The sequence below is a fragment of the Leuresthes tenuis genome, unplaced genomic scaffold (assembly GCF_036924035.1).
Source record: "Leuresthes tenuis unplaced genomic scaffold, fLeuTen1.0.hap1 SCAF_3, whole genome shotgun sequence".
Taxonomy (NCBI): Eukaryota; Metazoa; Chordata; class Actinopteri; order Atheriniformes; family Atherinopsidae; genus Leuresthes; species Leuresthes tenuis.
Window position 1 is genome coordinate 35,540,127 of NW_027325357.1, and position 18,536 is coordinate 35,558,662.

Below are 18,536 nucleotides of genomic sequence, written 5' to 3' on the forward strand. Positions count from 1 at the left end.
ATGGGAATACATTCTCATTCTGAATCTGTTGTGTACCGACGAAAGGAAGCCCTTGACATCAGTTTTAGAACCATTTGGATTCATTTCAAACAAGCAGGGTATTTATTAACCTCAGCATCTGTCACAGTGAGTTGAGGAATGAACCCATATGTAAATGGTGAATGGATTGTATTTCTATAGCACTTTCTAGTCAGTTAATCACTTACAGCCAGTTTACACTACAAGTTACATTAATCTATTCACACTGACGAAAGAGCACGTTTTAGTAAGTACAGTGTAATGGGCTATGAACCACCAACCTTTCGGTTGGCCAGCAACAACTCTTTCTCCTGAGATACAGCTGTTCTGCGTAAAGAGGTTCTGAAGGGGAGCTTTAATAGGCATGTTCCTCTGAAAACTGGCTTAAATTCAGGTATGGCTTCAAGACTTCAAGCCCACAGCCTTCCCCTAAATTCAAAGCTAATTTGCTGTTGTAAAAAAATAACTAAATTTCAACTGAATATTATTATAGCACTTTCTAAAACACATAAGGTTGACCAACATACTTGCATTTAGTTACAATGTCTTCTGGATAAATGGTTGACACAGCTCAGTTTTTTTAGCTCAATTATCGAAGTGGTGGAAATAATCTATCTGAGATGAATTTTTCTATTATCAACAGTTTGCACCATTTTTGGGGGGCACTGCTGAGCTTTAATGGAATATAACATGAGTTTGAAGGCTCCTGCCGATTTCAATTGAAATTGTAATTCATCTGCGCTTTTTGGTCACATATTTAGTCTTATTTTACTCCATAGTATGACTGCGTAAAATATCTGGAAAGAACTCTAAAACTCTAAATACTATTCAGACACAACTGGTCCATAAACTGTGACCAAATCCTCGAATAAGCTGCTGGCTCTTGCAGAAGTCGCCTCAATGCACGCTAACCCTGACATTGTGGGAGAACAAAGCCTTTACTCTGCTCCACATATTGTACCTTGACTCTCGATCCACATATTGCTTGAATACCATGTTGTTGAGGTCAAAATGAACCCTATTTAGATAATGACGAAGACAAAGAAGCGTACTCAGACAGCAGGCGCCAAATAGAGATTGGGTTTGAGCCACGTACACACTGAATGATATAGAAAGGTATAAAGAGTTGTCCCAAAACTGAGGTCATTGGGAATTTCCGTGTATGCTGAAATGTACATGTCTCTGGGACGGTCTGTTCAATAAATTCCCCATAAGAGGCTGACACGACGAGTCCGACTACTCTTTTCTGCACAACAACATCGTTATCCTCAAGCTCGAGTTGCTGGCCTCGCTGAGGAAAGATATTGCAGATATTTTTAGAAAAGAACTCCAGGATACTCTCGGGGATACTTTGTCTACTATCAAGCTTGACCTACAAGAGGTGAAGACACAGCTGGTGAACGATAAAGCTGCTACCGATGCTACTATGTCCATGCTCAAAGGTATGGTCGGAGAGATGGAGCACGCACTCTCCGAGTGCTCCGATGACATCGCCGAGATGAAAGCTACCATCAAGTACCTCACAACTAATGTATCTAAGCTGGAAAATATATGTGAAGACTTTGAGTCCAGATCACGGCATAACAACATTAGGATAGTAGGAGTATTGGAGGGTCCTGACACCTGTACCGCTGCTGCTGTAGCTGCCTTACCAACGGAAGTGTTTGATTTGGTAAAGGAGCCGCTTTTGGGCCGGTCCTACCGCACCCTCCAACCCAAACCCAAGCCACGAGCCATTGTGTGCAGATTTCATTATCACAGTAACTACGTTGACATTTTACACCACGCTAGGGAGCTCTGGCAGATTAAAGTCAGAGACTTGACCATCTCAGTCTTTCCTGACCACACTTTTAAGATAGCTCAGGCTCGATCTGCATTCAATGAGGTCAGGCACCAAGTTCGTGGCATTGACGGTGCTCGGTATGGTCTGATGCATCCGGCTATACCATAATCATTGTACTTCAGATCAGATCAGCACTACCTCATGTTATACTTTCTGCATCTATTTGCACAGGACTTAGGTCCTACTGTTATTGATTAATTTATAATTTCACGTGCTCTACTGTAACCATCCAATCTATGTGGAAAATTTATTTACGTTATTAAGAAGGTCATCTTTGTTGTTTTGTTGGAATGTTCACCTTTAGATTAAACAATATTTTGCAATGCGAGTTTTTTCAAAATAATGCATTTATCATTGTGCGCATACTATTAAATAGTGTTGAGATTGGCAGGAGTTTGTGTTTTTCTTCTGTTTTTCTCTTGTCTTTTTGTTTGTTACGCATAGTCTGCGGGTTATTCAACACTACAGCTTTTGGTTATTGTGGGAAACACTGCTGTCTCCTTTGTTATGGGACTTTGGGGTTATGTTGTCCCACCTCAGCTCTCTATGACCATTTTCATGTTTGTTGTCTTTTTTATTCAAATAGTTATTGGCAATATAGATCCCAGTATTGCTCGGCCAGGCTCACCTCTCAGATTTGTTAGCTGGAATATCAGAGGTATGGGTAATCTTATTAAGAGATCTAAGGTTTTTGCACACTTGAAACGTCTATACTCTGATTTTGTATTTTTACAAAAGGCGCACCTTCGCATTAAAGATCACTATAGGTTACATTGCCCTTCGGTAAGTCAAGTCTTCCACTCAAACTTTAATTGAAAAGCTAGTGGAGTCGTCATTTTTCTTAAAAAAAAAAAAGTTCAGTTCTCATCCAGTGTTATCGCTACAAGGCTAGTCGTTCACTGGCACATCAGTTACGATGACAGACCACTTCTCGTTTGATACCTAGTATTGAAAACACTTATGAAACTATTAGTACTGATCCCTTGGGAATTAATGCAACTTTTAAATTGTTTTACTCTTTATTATATAAATCTGAATTTCCTACAGACAACACTAAAATTAGGGTTGGGCATCGTTTGGATTTTATTGATTCCTGTTCTAAACTATTCTCGGTTCCGATTCTTTGAGGTGCAGGAGAGAAAAAAAAAAGATTTTTTATTTGAAAAAGCCTTTACACAGGCCATTTTTATTTATTCACATTGCCAGTTGACTTTACACAGTTCAATTTGGTTGCTGTACTGTAACTAGGGTATTCTATAATAAGGGAGGGTCCCTAACTGTAACTGTAAAACTGAATTCTGCTTCATGTTGCTTGTTGGTCATAAGAAATCTGTAGTTAAAAAAGCATTTAACTTTTAAACAGAGCATACAAGCAATGTGCAGTAAATACACACAAGCACTTCAGCATGTCCATATGTTGTGATATTTTTAAATGAAACGAGTACTGTGCCAAAGACTAGTCTGTCAATAAAGATAAACCTGAACTGTAACTGTAAGGTTAGGGGTAGATAAAGTAGCTACCAGATAAGTTAGTTAGCTTAACGTTATTCTTATTTACATACCTAAATGTGGGCAACTCGACATCGCTAAGGGGATGCAGCCTTTTTACCACATACACCGTTACTTTTCTGTGGTACTAAGCAATTTTCACAGCTGATAGCTTTCCCCTTGCTGCTATGGGGAATGTTTTTTGTTTCTTTGCTGGCTGGGGTCGCTGGCTGGTTAACGTAGCAGCAGGATCAGACTGGCTAACGTTAGCATCATTCTGGGAGCGTTCAACAACTATGAACAGATTTGACACAGTTTTAGCAACTGGTGGTCTATAACTTAAGCTAGTCTGTTAAGAACAAGAGAATCATAATTTTCATGTATCTTATTACGTTTCCAACGAGGAGTTGCCGGATGATGGTTGACTGTCCGATGTGGAGGAAGTGGCGGGAGCAAGAGAGCAACAGGAGCAAGAGAGCGACGCCAGGTGTCAAACACTATACACTCGTTAATTTTTATTCAATGCCGCAGGCAAAGGTGTTTTGTCATGTTTGTTGTGCATCCTCCTTTGGCAGTTGTAAGTTTATCACAGGTGCGAATCTGTCCTTTTTGTAAATTAAAATGAAGATGAATGAATGAAAATTACTTTCGAGCTATGTTTGCGGTCCATGTTCAGACAAGTGATGTTTAGTGGAGCACGCCCGGGCGGAGTAATACAAACCCCAAAAACGAACGGAGCACGGCAGCACGCTGGGCAGAACAAACCCCCCCCAAAAAAACTTGTGAGGGCATTTATGAACCGAAAAAAAGTTTTTAAAAAATTTGAAATTCAAACATCTTCTTAACGGCTCCGGAACCAGACATTAGGAACCGGTTCCTATTTGGAACCGGTTCTAGGTGCCCAACCCTAACTAAGTTGAATGAATTTCTCACAATGTTTTGAATCCTGCCATTGTTGCTAGTACTGCCAGGCAATTGGACTACCCACTCTCACTTGAAGAAGTATCAAATGCAATTAAAGCTATACAATCTAACAAAGCCCCAGGCCCTGACGGGTTTCAGATTTAATTTTTTAAAACATTCATTGGCAAATTGGCACTGCTGCTTTTATCCATATTCGATAAATCCTTACAAAGTGGTTCATTACCACTAACCTTGACACAAGCCACTATTGCTCTCCTTCTCAAAAGGGACAGAGATCCAACCTCCCGTGGCTCCTACAGACCCTTATCTCTACTTAATGCTGATGTAAAAGTGTTCGCAAAAGTAATTGCATCCTGTATAGAGAATCTACTTCCTCATATTATATCCGAAGAGCAAATTGGTTTTATAAAGGGACGTCAATTGTTTTCTAATATCCGTACACTTTTCAATATTATTTGCTCAAAACACTCGGCTGAACTTCAGATGCTGAAAAGGCATTCGATAGGGTAAAGTGGAGGTACTTGTTTGCATTTTTAAAGAAATTTGGATTTGGTGACGAATGTATTTCCTGCATTCACCTCCTTTATTCATACCCTAACGCCAGTGGCCATTCTAATGATGTTTATTCTGATTATTTTACCCTTGAATGTGGAAGTTGCCAAGGTTGTCCGTTGTCGCCTTTGCTTTTTGCCATCACTATAAAGCCTCTGGCTATTTCATTTCAAAGGAATCACCCGTAATTGAATAAAAAGTATCGTTGTATGCTGATGATGTGTTATTGTATATAACTGATCCTACACGTTCTATCCCTGCTGTTTTAAGTGTTCTGGAGAACTTCAGCACCTTTTCAGGTTATAAATTAAATTTTGGGAAGAGTGTTTTCCCATCAATACCGCAGCTTGTCAAAAGTCAGATTTAACTTTACAGTTTAGTCCATCGGGGTTTAATTACAGAGGTATTAACATGACTCGCTCTTTATCTAGCCTTGCTTCTGGTAATTTCACTCCCCTTATCTCAAAGATTAAATTCGATACTCAAAGGTGGGGTAACCTCCCCCTTTCATTAATCGGCAAGATCAATGTTGTTAAAATGAATATTTTACCAAAGTTGCTGTTTTTATTCCAGTCAATTCCTCTTTTTCTGTCAAAACATTTTCTTTACTCACTGGATAAGATAATCTGTTCTTTTATTTGGGGTGGGAAATCACCTAGGGTTCGTAAATCTTTACAGCAGAGATGCAGACCCAGTGGAGAACTTACATTACCTAATTTTCTAACCTCCTATTGGGCTGCTCACATCCATAAACTTTGCTACTGGTTAAAATCTCCTGGATCCTCTTGGTGTAAATTGGAACTATCGTCCTGTAGGGAATCTTCTATACCTGCTCTACTTTATTTATTTATCTTCTCTTTACCTACAAAACTCTCTCTATATGCTAATTGTCATTTGGTTCCCTCTGCCAGGGCAAGGGATGGATATATTGTCGACTAGTGGTATATTATTTTTCATTGGTATTGAAACAACTCTTTTTTTTGCTAGTGTCTCTTGATGAGAAAATGTATAGCAGTATAGCAAGCAAGCCTATGGCTGCTCAGGCGTCATGAGTCCACACCAAGTTTGGCTTCGATACATCAATGCATCGAAGAGGTATGGCCTCACTTCCTGCTTGGCTCACAGATATGAGCAAAAATGCATTTGTGCTACTTATAGCACTCTGTAAATATCAAAGGTCACCAAAATTCTTAGGTCTCTCAAAGAAGTGGTCATGAGTATGCACTGTAAGAATTATTAGGGTAGTTCAACTTAAAAACTTAAGTTTATTTGCTGCCTATAAAACATGAGTCAAATCAACTTCAAGGAAAGACTTTTCTAAAATCAGAAAGGTAAGCTGCTTATGTTACTGGATTTATGATCATTAATTGTTTGAACTTGATATTCTTGAGTTGAGGTAACTGATAATATTGTATTACCCAGTAAAGAAAACTTGCTGTCTGATATTAAGTTAACATACAGTTATGTGCTATTTCAACTCACAAAACCCAGTTTTTTAACTGATTATTTATCGTTTGAAGTTGATACTCTGAATTGAAACAACTCACCGTATTACATTATGCATTGAGAAAACTTGCTTTCTTTTGTCAAAAGAACAAACAATTATACACCCTTTCAACTTTTTAGTTAAAATAACCCAACTATATTTATACCACATATCTTTTCAAGCTACATTAACTCATTTTTATAAGGCAGCAATTGAACTTAAAATTGCTAATTCAGTTAACTAAGATTATCAATTTTTATTACTGGTCTCAACTATTAAGGGCACGTTCACCAGCTTTCTAAGACTATCCTAAGACTAATTCATTCAGAATTCGCTGTGAATCACAAATAAACTTCAAAAACATTTCAAAATCTTATATTTGAACATCACCTCTACTTACAGGTTTCTTCTATACAGTACATTTCTATTAAAACGTATGAAGCCCATTTGAAAAAGTAAATAACTCTTGGACATGAAGGGGGAAGGGAAGGGGGATGCAGAGGTTGCTGTATATGTATGTATGTATGTAGTCAGAAGGTCTGCCATAAGCATAAAAAAACAAAAACTTTTTTTAATCACAGAAAAGACCCGCATATCAAAATATAACATATGAAACAATCTGACCAGACAGACAGACACAGAGACTGTCTTGGATATGCAAGTTTGTGTTGAGGTTTAAAAAGATTGTTTTTTCCAGGGGCTCATGCTTAAACGCAGACTCTGATTTCACAAACTAAGTGTAAACTTTTTTTTTTATGGTTCTGATACAGCATCAATATTTTACTTTTCAAAAACTTAACAAAAAAAGAATCATCTGCCGGAAAAGAATAATTGAGACAATTGTCTCTTACTTGTCAAAACCCTTTATTAAGCAGTCCTTTAAATTCTGAGGCTGCCAACATTTTTAAGTGCAATTAACATCTTCAAAACAATATATGAAAAATCTGTCTGTCTGCCTGAACAAAGATCAAGACGATTACTTATCAGTCATTGTAAAAAAAAAAAAAAAAACAAGATGGTGAATGCTTTAAATCTTAAACTCTAAGATAGATGTTACAGTTTGTACCTTAGTCCATGCAGTCGTGCCGAAGCTTGGTCTGGTTTGATTTTCATCACCACTCTGAAGAAACTCAAAGGAATACTTGATGACATTTGGATATTAAAGATTCATAGAGTAGATGACACCCATAAGCATGGCAAAGGCAAGTATAACATCTTTAATGTTGTGAAGCACAATCGTCTCTACAACCACAACTGCCACATCGAAGACCTCATGTGGAATGGCATCCAGCTCACCATTCTCACAACCTATCAGGAGACCAAGTTGCATCCCCTTCATGGCTTCTTCCAGAATCTGAACATGAGCCTTGAAAAACAGAAATAATAATGTATTACCATTTTTGTCAGGAACTACAAGCCACTATAACCCCAAGGCATAATTACAGATGGTTATGCGGAAACGTTTTACTGACATGTCAGGTTCTTCAAGCATTCAACCAGCGCATTAACTGATGACCACACACAACATGCTCTGAATTTGAGAAAATAGATCATAATGATGGCACAAAAAGATGCAATAAACTGGTATGCATGAGACTTTTATCTAAAACTATCTAAAATTATTCTTTTACACGGCTGAAATACTCTCCGATTTGCCCCTTCCACAATCCACTATCATTGTTTCTGTGCCGTCACCATGGTCTGAGCCATCTATATCAGGTAATATACTGATTGCAATGTAAATAGTCAACTCGTGCACACAAACACTACAAAATAAAGACAATTAGAAAAAGTCAAACTGACAAAAAAAAAATGTGTATGCACAAACTATTCTGGATTACAAAACTTATGGCCTTACATCACACATCCTGATGGCATTGGATGGATCTTCACCTGATATGTAGTGTGGCAGACCGAGCAGAGCAGCAACCCTTCTCCTCTCATTTGTATCCTACAAGATAAAGAAGCCTGCTGTAAAATGAAGAGCGTAAAGAAAAAACAAAAAATTTAGCCTAAATTTCTAGTCATCCGTTTATCCACTTACATCCTTCCCAAGGCAGTCCAAAATGTCTTTGAGTGTCTTTTTCTTTCCGGACCTTGCTGCTGCTTTGAATAATTCTAGTAGTCTTGGGACCAAGCCATCAAGCCCATCAAGAAAAGATTCCAGAAGGTTTGTGGTAACAATTATCCTGAATTCCGCCTTAATCTGAGTAGTACACAAAATATATTTCAACAGGACACGGAGTGGGACATAAATATATCTCTTTGTGCAATTAATACACAACTGTGTAATTACCCATCTCTCATGGAATAGAGCTGGCCATCAGGAAAGGACATCTACGATGAGTGGCTGAGCTCCAATTATCTTTTTTCTACGATGGGAAAACGTAGCAACCATCAGATCCTCTACTAACCGGTGATCAGGATCTTTTTTTCAGCATTTCAGCCTCCATTATTTTACGCTTCTCCTCCATGTTTTCAGGACTCTGTCCTTCAGGTGGATCAGGACAGTTGTTCACCTCCCCCTTCTTTGACTTTTTGACACTTTTTCCTTTCAAACCCTCTCCTTTTCTTTTGTTTAAGACCACTTCAGAGCACCCTGCTGCACTCAACTTTTGCCGGTAGTTTCCAAGCTTAAACTTCAGGGTGTGAAACCATGAGTACCATCCTTTTTCAGAGCCTGGATCTCGCAGACAGGGATGCTTCTCAATCAGTGCTCTGGCCACCCTCTCGTAGTGCTGCCTTTCAGGATAAGCACTAATTTTCGACATGATGTCTGCAAGTGTGTCAAGGATGTCAGACTTTAAGTCTTTGGAAATAACCATCACAGATCCATCTTTAGTGTACTTGTTATTTGCGTCTTTTAATTGTAGTTCCACATCATGTGAGAATTGGGGAATTGGGAAGGGATATGGCCATTCAGCAGAATCCCCACTACTGACAGACGGGAGACTGCATGTGTCCAGAGTGGAATCTGAAGAGTCCTCTGGTGTTAATAACACTTGTAAAGTTGTTCGTTCCCGAGGAAGGTCTTTGATGTCAGTTAAGTTGCACAACTGATTGTTGAAATCAGGATCCTCAAATTGTAAGATAAATCCCCCTCTGAGACAAAGGTTGCATCGTAAGACCTGATATAGTTCCTCAATGCTTGCAGGGATGTCTTCAACTGCAAGACGCCTGATCTTATGTTCGGACACAATGACACGCAGAAGCATCGTAGTCCACTTTCAGCTGGAAATAGGAGGAAAGAAATTAAGTTTGAGACACAACTTTATTTGCGGGAAATTTGACTTCAACTGTCTGTGGTCTGATATTTTAGCTTGTATATAACACAGTGAGTCTGGAGTGAAATATGGAGTTGATAATAAATCCACCAAGTCCTTGAGCTCAAGGACTAATTCCCATGTCTGACCCTCTTCTGGAACACGATGACCAATGAGAAGGGGAAGAAAAACACACAAGAGTCCAGTTTTCATGTCCATTTTCGCCTACAGTCTTATTCCGCTGGAAAGTTGATTGAATCTTTTGAGGATAGTTGGTCTTAAAAGGAAAGCCTTGTATTTCACTATTAAGTTCCTTCAATGTGAAATACGTCTTAGAAATAAAATCACACACAGACTTAGCTCTATGGGTACAATGCCTTCTAGGACATCATGTAAAAGATCTGGTTGGAATCCTTGTGACGCATGAAAACCTGTCAGTTTATTGAGGACATTCTCGTTTCACACCATCAACAGACTGAAGGTCCCTCTGCTTAAACACATTTACAGCTTCATCATAAAGTTCTGGTGTTTGTAAAACAAAGTTTCCATCTCTTCCACGTTCATGACTTCTTTTGCAACTACTTACTATTGTTCTTTCATTGTAAGTGACAAAACTTGCTGAAAGTCCACTTCATCCACAGTTGTAGCCGAACTTCAATTGATTAACCACATCTAGAACAGAGAAAATGCATCATTAGAGAGAAAATTAGGCTCAGAGTTGCTGGATACGATTAACACAAAACATTTATTTCTTGCAAGAAAGAGACAAGTCCGCACAACCTGCCAGGTGTAACGGGTGGTGTATGGACCCAATTGAAGTACAAAGGAGTCAGAAGACAGTGATAAAAAGTTTTTATTCTTTAAAACTCCCCATCCTCAGGTTGTGAGGAAGGCGAGTTTGTCGGCGGGTCCACTACCTCCTCCTCCGACAGGGAGTCCTCCCACTGGTCCGGGGCAGTGGAAGGGCCAGCAGCAGGCGTCCTATGGCGAGGGCCCCTGCCGATGTTGCTGGGGGAGGGCTGGTCCGGATGTTGCTGGTGAAAGACTTTGATGAGACCGCGGTCCACAATGAGTTGAGCAGGAACCCAAGATCTTTCCTCTGGACCGTAGCCCTCCCAGTTGACGAGGTACTGGCAGCCCCTTCCACTTCGACAAGAGCGAATGATGCGGCGCACTGCATATGTGAGTCCCCCTTCAATGAGGCGAGGGGGGGGGGGGGGGGTTGGGGGTGGAGCAGCAGGCACCAGCGGGCTCTCGCTGACCGGCTTGACCTTGGACACATGGAATGTTGGGTGAACACGCATAGACCGAGGGAATTTGAGCCGGACTGTCACAGGATCCACCCAACAAACTTGGGAGCCAGCTTGTTGGATTCCACACGCAGAGGAAGGTCACGGGTGGAGAGCCAAACCTTCTGGCCCACCTGATATTGTGGAGCTTGAGAGCGATGACCGTTGGCTGCTGAGGAGTATCGGTCTGCCGCCTTCAGGAGGGAGGCCCTAGCATGGCTCCAGGTCCGACGACAGCGACGGATGAAGGCTTGAACTGAAGGGCAAGAGGCCTCCCCTTCCAGGGCTGGGAAGAGAGGAGGCTGGTAACCGTAGGCACACTGGAAAGGAGACAAACCGGTGGCAGAGCTGGTAAGGGTGTTGTGGGCATATTCCACCCACAACAGATGCTGGGACCAAGAGGATGGGTTCTGTGACACCATACACCGGAGGGCCGTCTCCATTTCTTGGTTCTTCCTCTTAGTCTGGCCATTAGATTGCGGGTGGTACCCGGATGACAAACTGGCGGTGACGCCCAAGAGGCTGCAGGACATTGATGAAAACTGGGGCCCTCTGTCCGAGACCACATCAACAGGAATCCCATGAAGGCGAAAGACGTGGTTGAGGAGCAGCTGGGCTGTCTCTTTAGCTGATGGGAGCTTAGGCAAGGACACAAAGTGTGCCATCTTAGAGAAGCGGTCCACAATGGTAAGAATAGCCGTCTTCTCATTTGATGGTGGCAGGCCTGTCACAAAGTCCACTGAAATGTGGGACCAGGGGCGCTGTGGCACTGGGAGAGGCTGCAGGAGGCCGGATGGTGCTTGACGCGATGTTTTATTCCGATTGCAGATCTGGCAGTCTTTGACATACTCCCGGGTGTCCTCCTGTAATGTGGCCCACCAGAAACATTGTAGAAGGACCTCCCGGGTTCTCTGGATCCCAGGATGGCAGGTCAACTTAGAACCATGGGCCCACTGGAGTGCATCCGACCTCAGAGCTGCAGGCACGAATAAACAACCAGTAGGGCAGGCACTTGGACCAGGCTGACCCTCTGTGGCAGCTCTCACTTTCTCCTCAATTTCCCAAGTCAGGGATGCCACAACACACGGGGATGGAAGGATGGTGTCAGGAGCACTGGTGCCATCATCCTCCCTCTGGAACTGACGTGACAGAGCGTCCGGTTTGACGTTGCGGGAGCCGGGTCTGTAGGAGAGGGTGAAATTGAACCTAGTGAAGAAGAGGGCCCATCGTGCCTGTCGAGAATTGAGTCTCTTTGTGGTTCAAATGTACTCCAGGTTCTTGTGGTCCGTCCACACCAGGAAGGGCTGCTTGGTTCCCTCCAGCCAGTGCCGCCACTCCTCCAGGGCCAGTTTAACAGCGAGGAGTTCCCGGTTACCAATGTCATAATTTCTCTTGGCTGGGGAAAGACGCATAGAGAAAAAAGCACATGGGTGGATCTTCTGGTCACTGGCTGCTCGCTGGGACAGCACAGCCCCTACACCCATGTCAGATGCATCCACCTCTACGATGAACTGCCGTTCGGCGTCAGGAACTTGGAGGATGGGTGCAGAACTGAAGCGGTCCCTCAGGGTCTGAAAGGCTGTATCTGCAGAATGGGACCATCGGAAGGAAGTCTTGGAGGATGTCAGGGCTGTGAGAGGGGCAGCGATGGAGCTATAGTTCCGGATGAAGCGCCTGTAAAAATTGGCAAAGCCCAGGAACTGCTGCAGCTTCTTACGGGTTTCAGGGACTGGCCAGCACCTAACTGCGTCCACTTTGGCAGGATCCATCTCCAGGTGACCTTGAGTCACAATGTAACCCAGGAATGACACAGTCTGTGAGTGAAACTCACACTTTTCGGCCTTCACGAAAAGGGAGTTCTCCAGCAAGCGTTGGAGAACCATCTGGACATGGTGGATATGTTCTTCGCGGGACTTAGAAGAAATGAGGATGTCGTCCAAATAGACGAAAACATATTTGTCGATCATGTCTCTGAGGAGGTCGTTGACCAAGGCCTGGAAAACTGCCGGGGCATTAGTGAGGCCGAATGACATCACCAAATATTCATAATGTCCGGTGGGCGTCTTAAAAGCAGTCTTCCATTCATCCCCCTCTCGGATCCGGACAAGGTGGTAGGCGTTACGGAGGTCGAGCTTGGTGAAGATTATGGCTCCTTAAAGTAACTCAAAGGCTGAGGAGATGAGGGGAAGAGGGTACCGGTTCTTTATAGTAATGTCATTAAGTCCCCTGTAATCAATGCAGGGGCGCAGGGTCTTGTCCTTCTTCTCTACAAAGAAAAATCCTGCCCCAGCAGGAGACGACGAGGGTCGGATAATACAGGTAGTACAAACGCCCCTTGGGAGGTGAAGTGCAAGGCATCAGGTCAATGGAACAGTCATAAGGCCGATGAGGGGGCAATGAAGTCGCCTTAGTCTTACTGAACACCACCCGGAAGTCATGGTACTCGGCAGGAACTCTGGACAAGTCAGGGCAGGAACTAGAGTGCGTTGTCTGCTGGGGTACAGAGGCCTCTTTAAGGCAGACCTGGTGGCAGGAGTTCTTCCAACCGAGGATGCCCCCTGTGGCCCAGTCAATGTGGGGGCTGTGTCGACGTAGCCAACGGTAGCCTAAGATCAGTGGAATGTTGGAAGATGACAAGAGGTGAAACTGGATGGTCTCATGGTGGTTACAGGAAAGTAGCATGTGGACAGGGGAAGTCTGGTGAGTGACAGTCTCCAGAAGATGGCCATCAAGGGCTTTGGCAGGAATTGGGGTATCAAGTGGAGTCCGAGTTGTACGGCTAAGCTCCCGGCCATAATGTTGGCATCTGCACCAGAGTCTATAAAAGTGGGCAGGGTGTGTGCACCACCAGGAAGGAGGAGCTTGACTTGGAACAGAGGGCGTAAGCTTGAGGAGGAAGACTTTGCTGCCATGTGACTCACAAGGACTTCCTCACTCACTGGTGAAGCCCTGTCTTTTAACGGGCAGTGGGAGATGAAATGTCCAGTTTGTCCACAGTACATACACAGATTCCCCTTACGGCGGCGCTCTCGCTCTTCGGATGTAAGCTTGGTGCGGCCCACCTGCATGGGCTTAGACTCTACACCATTATCCATAACAGGTAAAGAGGAACCGGAAGCAGATGAGTAACCTGGCCAGCGGGCTGGGTCGAGACGCCCAGGAGTGTTCTGTCTCCTCTCCCTTCTCCGGGCCTGTATGCGGAGGTCCAGCCGAACAGTAAGTTCAATGAGACTGTCCAGTGGGGAAGGTAGAGGATAGGAAACCAGTTCATCCTTGATGTAGTCTGACAAACCATGCAGAAAAGCATCGCGCAGAGCCGCAGTGTTCCAGTCGCTTCGACGGGCCCTGGCCCGGAAGTCGATGGAGAAGTCAGCCACTGACTGGTTCCCTTGGCGCAGGGAGAGCACATCACGGGCGGCATCAGGTCCGGAAGCACCCAACCCGAACACTTGCGTAGTTCTTCAGAGAAGGCCTGAAATGATGCACAGGCGGAAGTCCGCCTCTCCCACTATGCTGTTCCCCAGAGGAGGGCTCTGCCGGTCAGGTTGCTAACTACGTATGCCACCCTGGCCTCCTCAGTGGCGAACGTGTATGGCTGCAGGCCGAAGAGTAATGAGCAGGAGGTCAGGAATGAACCGCAGAGTTCAGGGTTTCCATCATATTGCTCAGGGGTTCCCACTCTGGGCTCGGAGATCATTCTGGGCTGTGGCAGAGCTGGAGCAGGAGTTTCCGATGTGGGGACTGGAACTGCAGAAGGGCGAGTGGACATCAGCTGCAAAGGTATTAGTGTTGGCCTCTGCAGCTTGTCTGGCGTATGCATCAGCCTCCTCCATTCTCTGCTGTTGCTGCATGAGCGCATTCTCAATCCTCTCAAACCGATCCTGTGGTGAGGGTGGTCCTGCTGGGTCCATGTCGGGCCAGATTGTACTGTAACGGGTGGTGTATGGACCCAATTGCAGTACAAAGGAGTCAGAAGACAGTGGTAAAAAGTTCAAGGCTTTACTGAGACTCTGGCAGACAGAAACGGTTTAGAAACCGGCAAACAGGAATCAGGAGAGGAGAGGCAAAGTTCTTGGTCAGGGACAGAAGGCTGGGTCAAATTACCAGGAGGCAGACGAAGCACGGAATCAGGGACTGGCGAGGTCGGTACCGGTAACGCTGGCAAGAGAACGCTGGAAAGACATGCATGGCAAAGAACAATCTAGCAAAGGATAGAGTGTGGAGCTGGTGACTATATGCTGGGCTGATTGCATGTGATGAGAGGCAGCTGTGTGCACAGGTGAGTGGAGTGAACTGATGAGGTGTGTGTGGCTGACAGGCTGAGTGGGGCAGAAGCAGGATCAATGGAAAATTACTGATGGTTGGATGACTAAACTGTGACACCAGGAAGCTGGCTCAGAGTTGTCTGCTAACAAAATGGTGCTCTTGCTATTTATATTGTTTATGGGAAAGGGACATTCAATGTTATGGGAAAAGGCATTACTAGCCATTCAATGTTATTGGAAGACGAGTTCAGACAATCAAAACACTTTTGCTTGCTACATAGTATTATGAGAACCAAAAGACAGGAGGAGGCCTCCCCCCATCACAGCAGCTTTTCTCATAGTATAACTATATAACTATATAATTTTTCTAACAGCAATACACAAGCAGGTTTGATACTAACTGAAACTATCATTACACATCGCTCTACTTTCTTTCTTGTGTTTGTGTGTACCTGTGTGTAGTTGGGGTACCCAGGGTGACTTCACCACGACCCAGCCTTTACCTGTAGTCAAGGTGAAGCTCTTCACTGAGAGCACAGGTGTGTTGGCTCTGGAAGATAAAGAGTTAGGAAGGGTAAGTGACCAATTCACTGGGGTAATGTTACTGTTGTATGATCTTTTATAATGTAGGTAACATACCGGTACATTATTTTTATGCGATTATTCCCAGGTTGTGCTTCACCCAACTCCTAACTGTTCCAAGCAGTGTGAGCTCCACAAGATGACAGTTTCTAAAGGCTGCACAGATGGTGACCTTATAATCAAACTGGCCATTCGCATTGATAAGCCACAGAATATGAAGCATTGTGGGTAAGTGACAGTGAGATTCTGTAGGCTCATGTGCCTAATAATTGTGAAAGTGGATGTATGTTACATTATTCAGAATTTAGTAAAGCACCTCAGTTCTTTCCTGTGATTAGGTTTATGTGTGCTAGCCAAACTAAAACAGCCTAACTTAAGTTTTTTTTTTTAATTTTGTGTTCATTTTGATTGATGCCTTCATGTACTATAATCACCATGGTTTGACTCAAGTACTTTTTATGCGTATCATATATAATATATTTTTATGCTTTCATGACATACTTATTCTATCACTTTTGGGGACATTCGCATGGGCGATGTGAGAGCATCTCTGATAAGATATAAACAATTTTTTCTATCTTTTTCTTTCCAACATTTATGAATGTAGTCCCTGTGATTTATATATAAAAGGCAAAACAAAAAAAAGCATCTGGGCCTAATCAGATCTTAAAATGACTTAAAAACAACATAAGTGAACACCAACATGTGTCATATATGTGTCATTATCTAAACAAAACTAGGCCAAATTACATAGGCAGTGTGTGAAAAAGTTAATATCTTACTGGATTAACAGGAATTGAAAGTGTATCTTGCTGCCAGATGCAGGTAGTCAAATGTACTTAATTAATTGCCATGAGCAACTGTGAGTACTTTTATAAACGCTGAGGTTTTTGCAAGTTTGCAGGTCTTGAGCATTCACATGCAGTATGTGTTAACACAATGCCAAGGAGAAAAGACATCAGCATTGATCTGAAAAGCAATCACACTGGTTTACAGGCTTATAATATGGTGTTATTTTTGTGCCATAATCCTGAGCAAACTGTGGCAGATTTTGAGCAAAGGAAAACTATTTTGCGAGTGCATCACATGTAGGCAATGTTGAAAAGAAAATCGCATTCAAGCAAGAAATAATTCATTCTGGGTGAGCAAACATCTATTCTGTGCTCAATAACTATCTCACAAACTGCGCGAGCCGATCACGGCGCTGTCGCCCCCTCCCTCTCCATCTCCACCTCCTCATCCCCCTGACAAACACAGCGTTACAAGTGTGCCAAAGAAAACAACCAATCAGAGAACTGTACAACGTAAATTTAATTGGTTCTTGAGCCTATGTCTACGGTGTCCTGGAAGTGTTACCGAAAATCCTCAAGTGAAGACGAAATGGCGTGGGAAGGGAGCACTTCGAAAAGCAACCGGACACACACACACACACATTCCGGTCAGTATTTTTTAATTATTGACATTATATACTCATATCGAAAAGACTTGATTTTTCTCCATCTGAGACAATGACTTAGAACCTTTGGACTTTTCTTTCTCCAACAATCCAGGTTACTGATGATGTCGAATGAACAACAAATGGAAGAAACTATCACGCCACGACCACATGTAAGTAAATACGCTGTTTCTTTTATATTTCGTGTTTCATGAGCCTCTATCACGTCCTGGTTGTTTACGTTTGTTTGTAATGTTACATTATTAGTTTACAAACTAGCAGTTGGCGAGCTCGGTAAGTTTCCAACTGTGGTGTTGCCTCTGACTGAAGAATCCGATGATTCCGCTGTACATATGTTTTATTGATCTGGTTCCAAAAGAAAGGGAACCTCCATAATCTGCAGTCTCTTTGACCCAGCAGGAGATATTAAGACAGCAGTTGATGGAGAGACTTGGAGAGACTTCTCTCCATTAACTGCCATAAACTAGCAACCACCAAATTTGGACTATTTGCCATGAATTTATCCTGTTCGAATCACTCTCTCAGCAGATAAGTGGTTCAATTCAATTCAATTAAGTTTTATGTATATAGCGCCAAATTATAACAATTGTCATCTCAAAGCACTTAAAAAATATTGTCCAATTCAAGCCAATTGGAATTCAATTAATTGTAATCATAATTCAATTAAATCCAATTAATTAATTTCCAAATAATCCAATTCATTCATAGGGAGTCAATTAAAAAATTTAATTGGCTCCCTATTTGGCTGCTGTAATTAAACCTTTACTTAAAAAAATACTCTTGATTCAGAAGTGTTAGCTAATTATCAACCTATATCCAATCTCCCTTTTTTGTCTAAAGTTCTTGAAAAAATAGTTGCAGCTCAACTTTGTGATCATTTACATAGAAATAATCTGTTTGAAGAGTTTCAGTCAGGATTCAGAGTGCATCATAGCACAGAAACAGCACTGGTGAAAGTTACCAATGATCTCCTCTTAGCCTTAGAGAGAAAATAGGATCCCTTCGATCAAACTCATTTTGACAGGTGACCTCTGACCTCTTATCGATCAAAAAAGAGCTTTATATGTGAGGAGAAGAATCTTAAAAGCTATTCTGAATTTAAAAGGGAGCCAATGAAGAGAAGCTATAACTGGAGAAAAATTATCTCTGCTGTTAGTTCTCATCAGAACTCTGGCTGCAGCATTTTGGATCAGCTGGAGGCTTTTCAGAGAATATGTGGGACAGTCGAATAATAAGGAATTACAGTAGTCCAATCTTGAAGTAACAAATGCATGAACTAGTTTCTCTGCATCACCCTGAGACAGGATGTTCCTGATTTTGGCAATATTACGAAGGTGAAAGAAGGCAGTCCTTGAAACCAGTTTTATATG

General features: G+C 42.7%; 1 protein-coding gene across 3 annotated transcripts in view; it reads left to right on the plus strand.

Moving 5' to 3' along the window:
• LOC140303953 (calcium-dependent secretion activator 1-like) overlaps window positions 1-18,536 on the plus strand; it is a 654,602-nt gene that overhangs the window by 77,727 nt on the left and 558,339 nt on the right. For all 3 annotated transcript variants that reach the window (XR_011915222.1, XM_072382948.1, XM_072382947.1), the window contains exons 7-8: window positions 15,591-15,702; window positions 15,799-15,938. Coding sequence is in view for 2 of the 3 variants with exons in the window: in XM_072382948.1 (XP_072239049.1) it covers window positions 15,591-15,702; window positions 15,799-15,938 (252 nt within the window). In the remaining variant the exon portion in view is untranslated. The remainder of the gene's footprint in view (window positions 1-15,590; window positions 15,703-15,798; window positions 15,939-18,536) is intronic.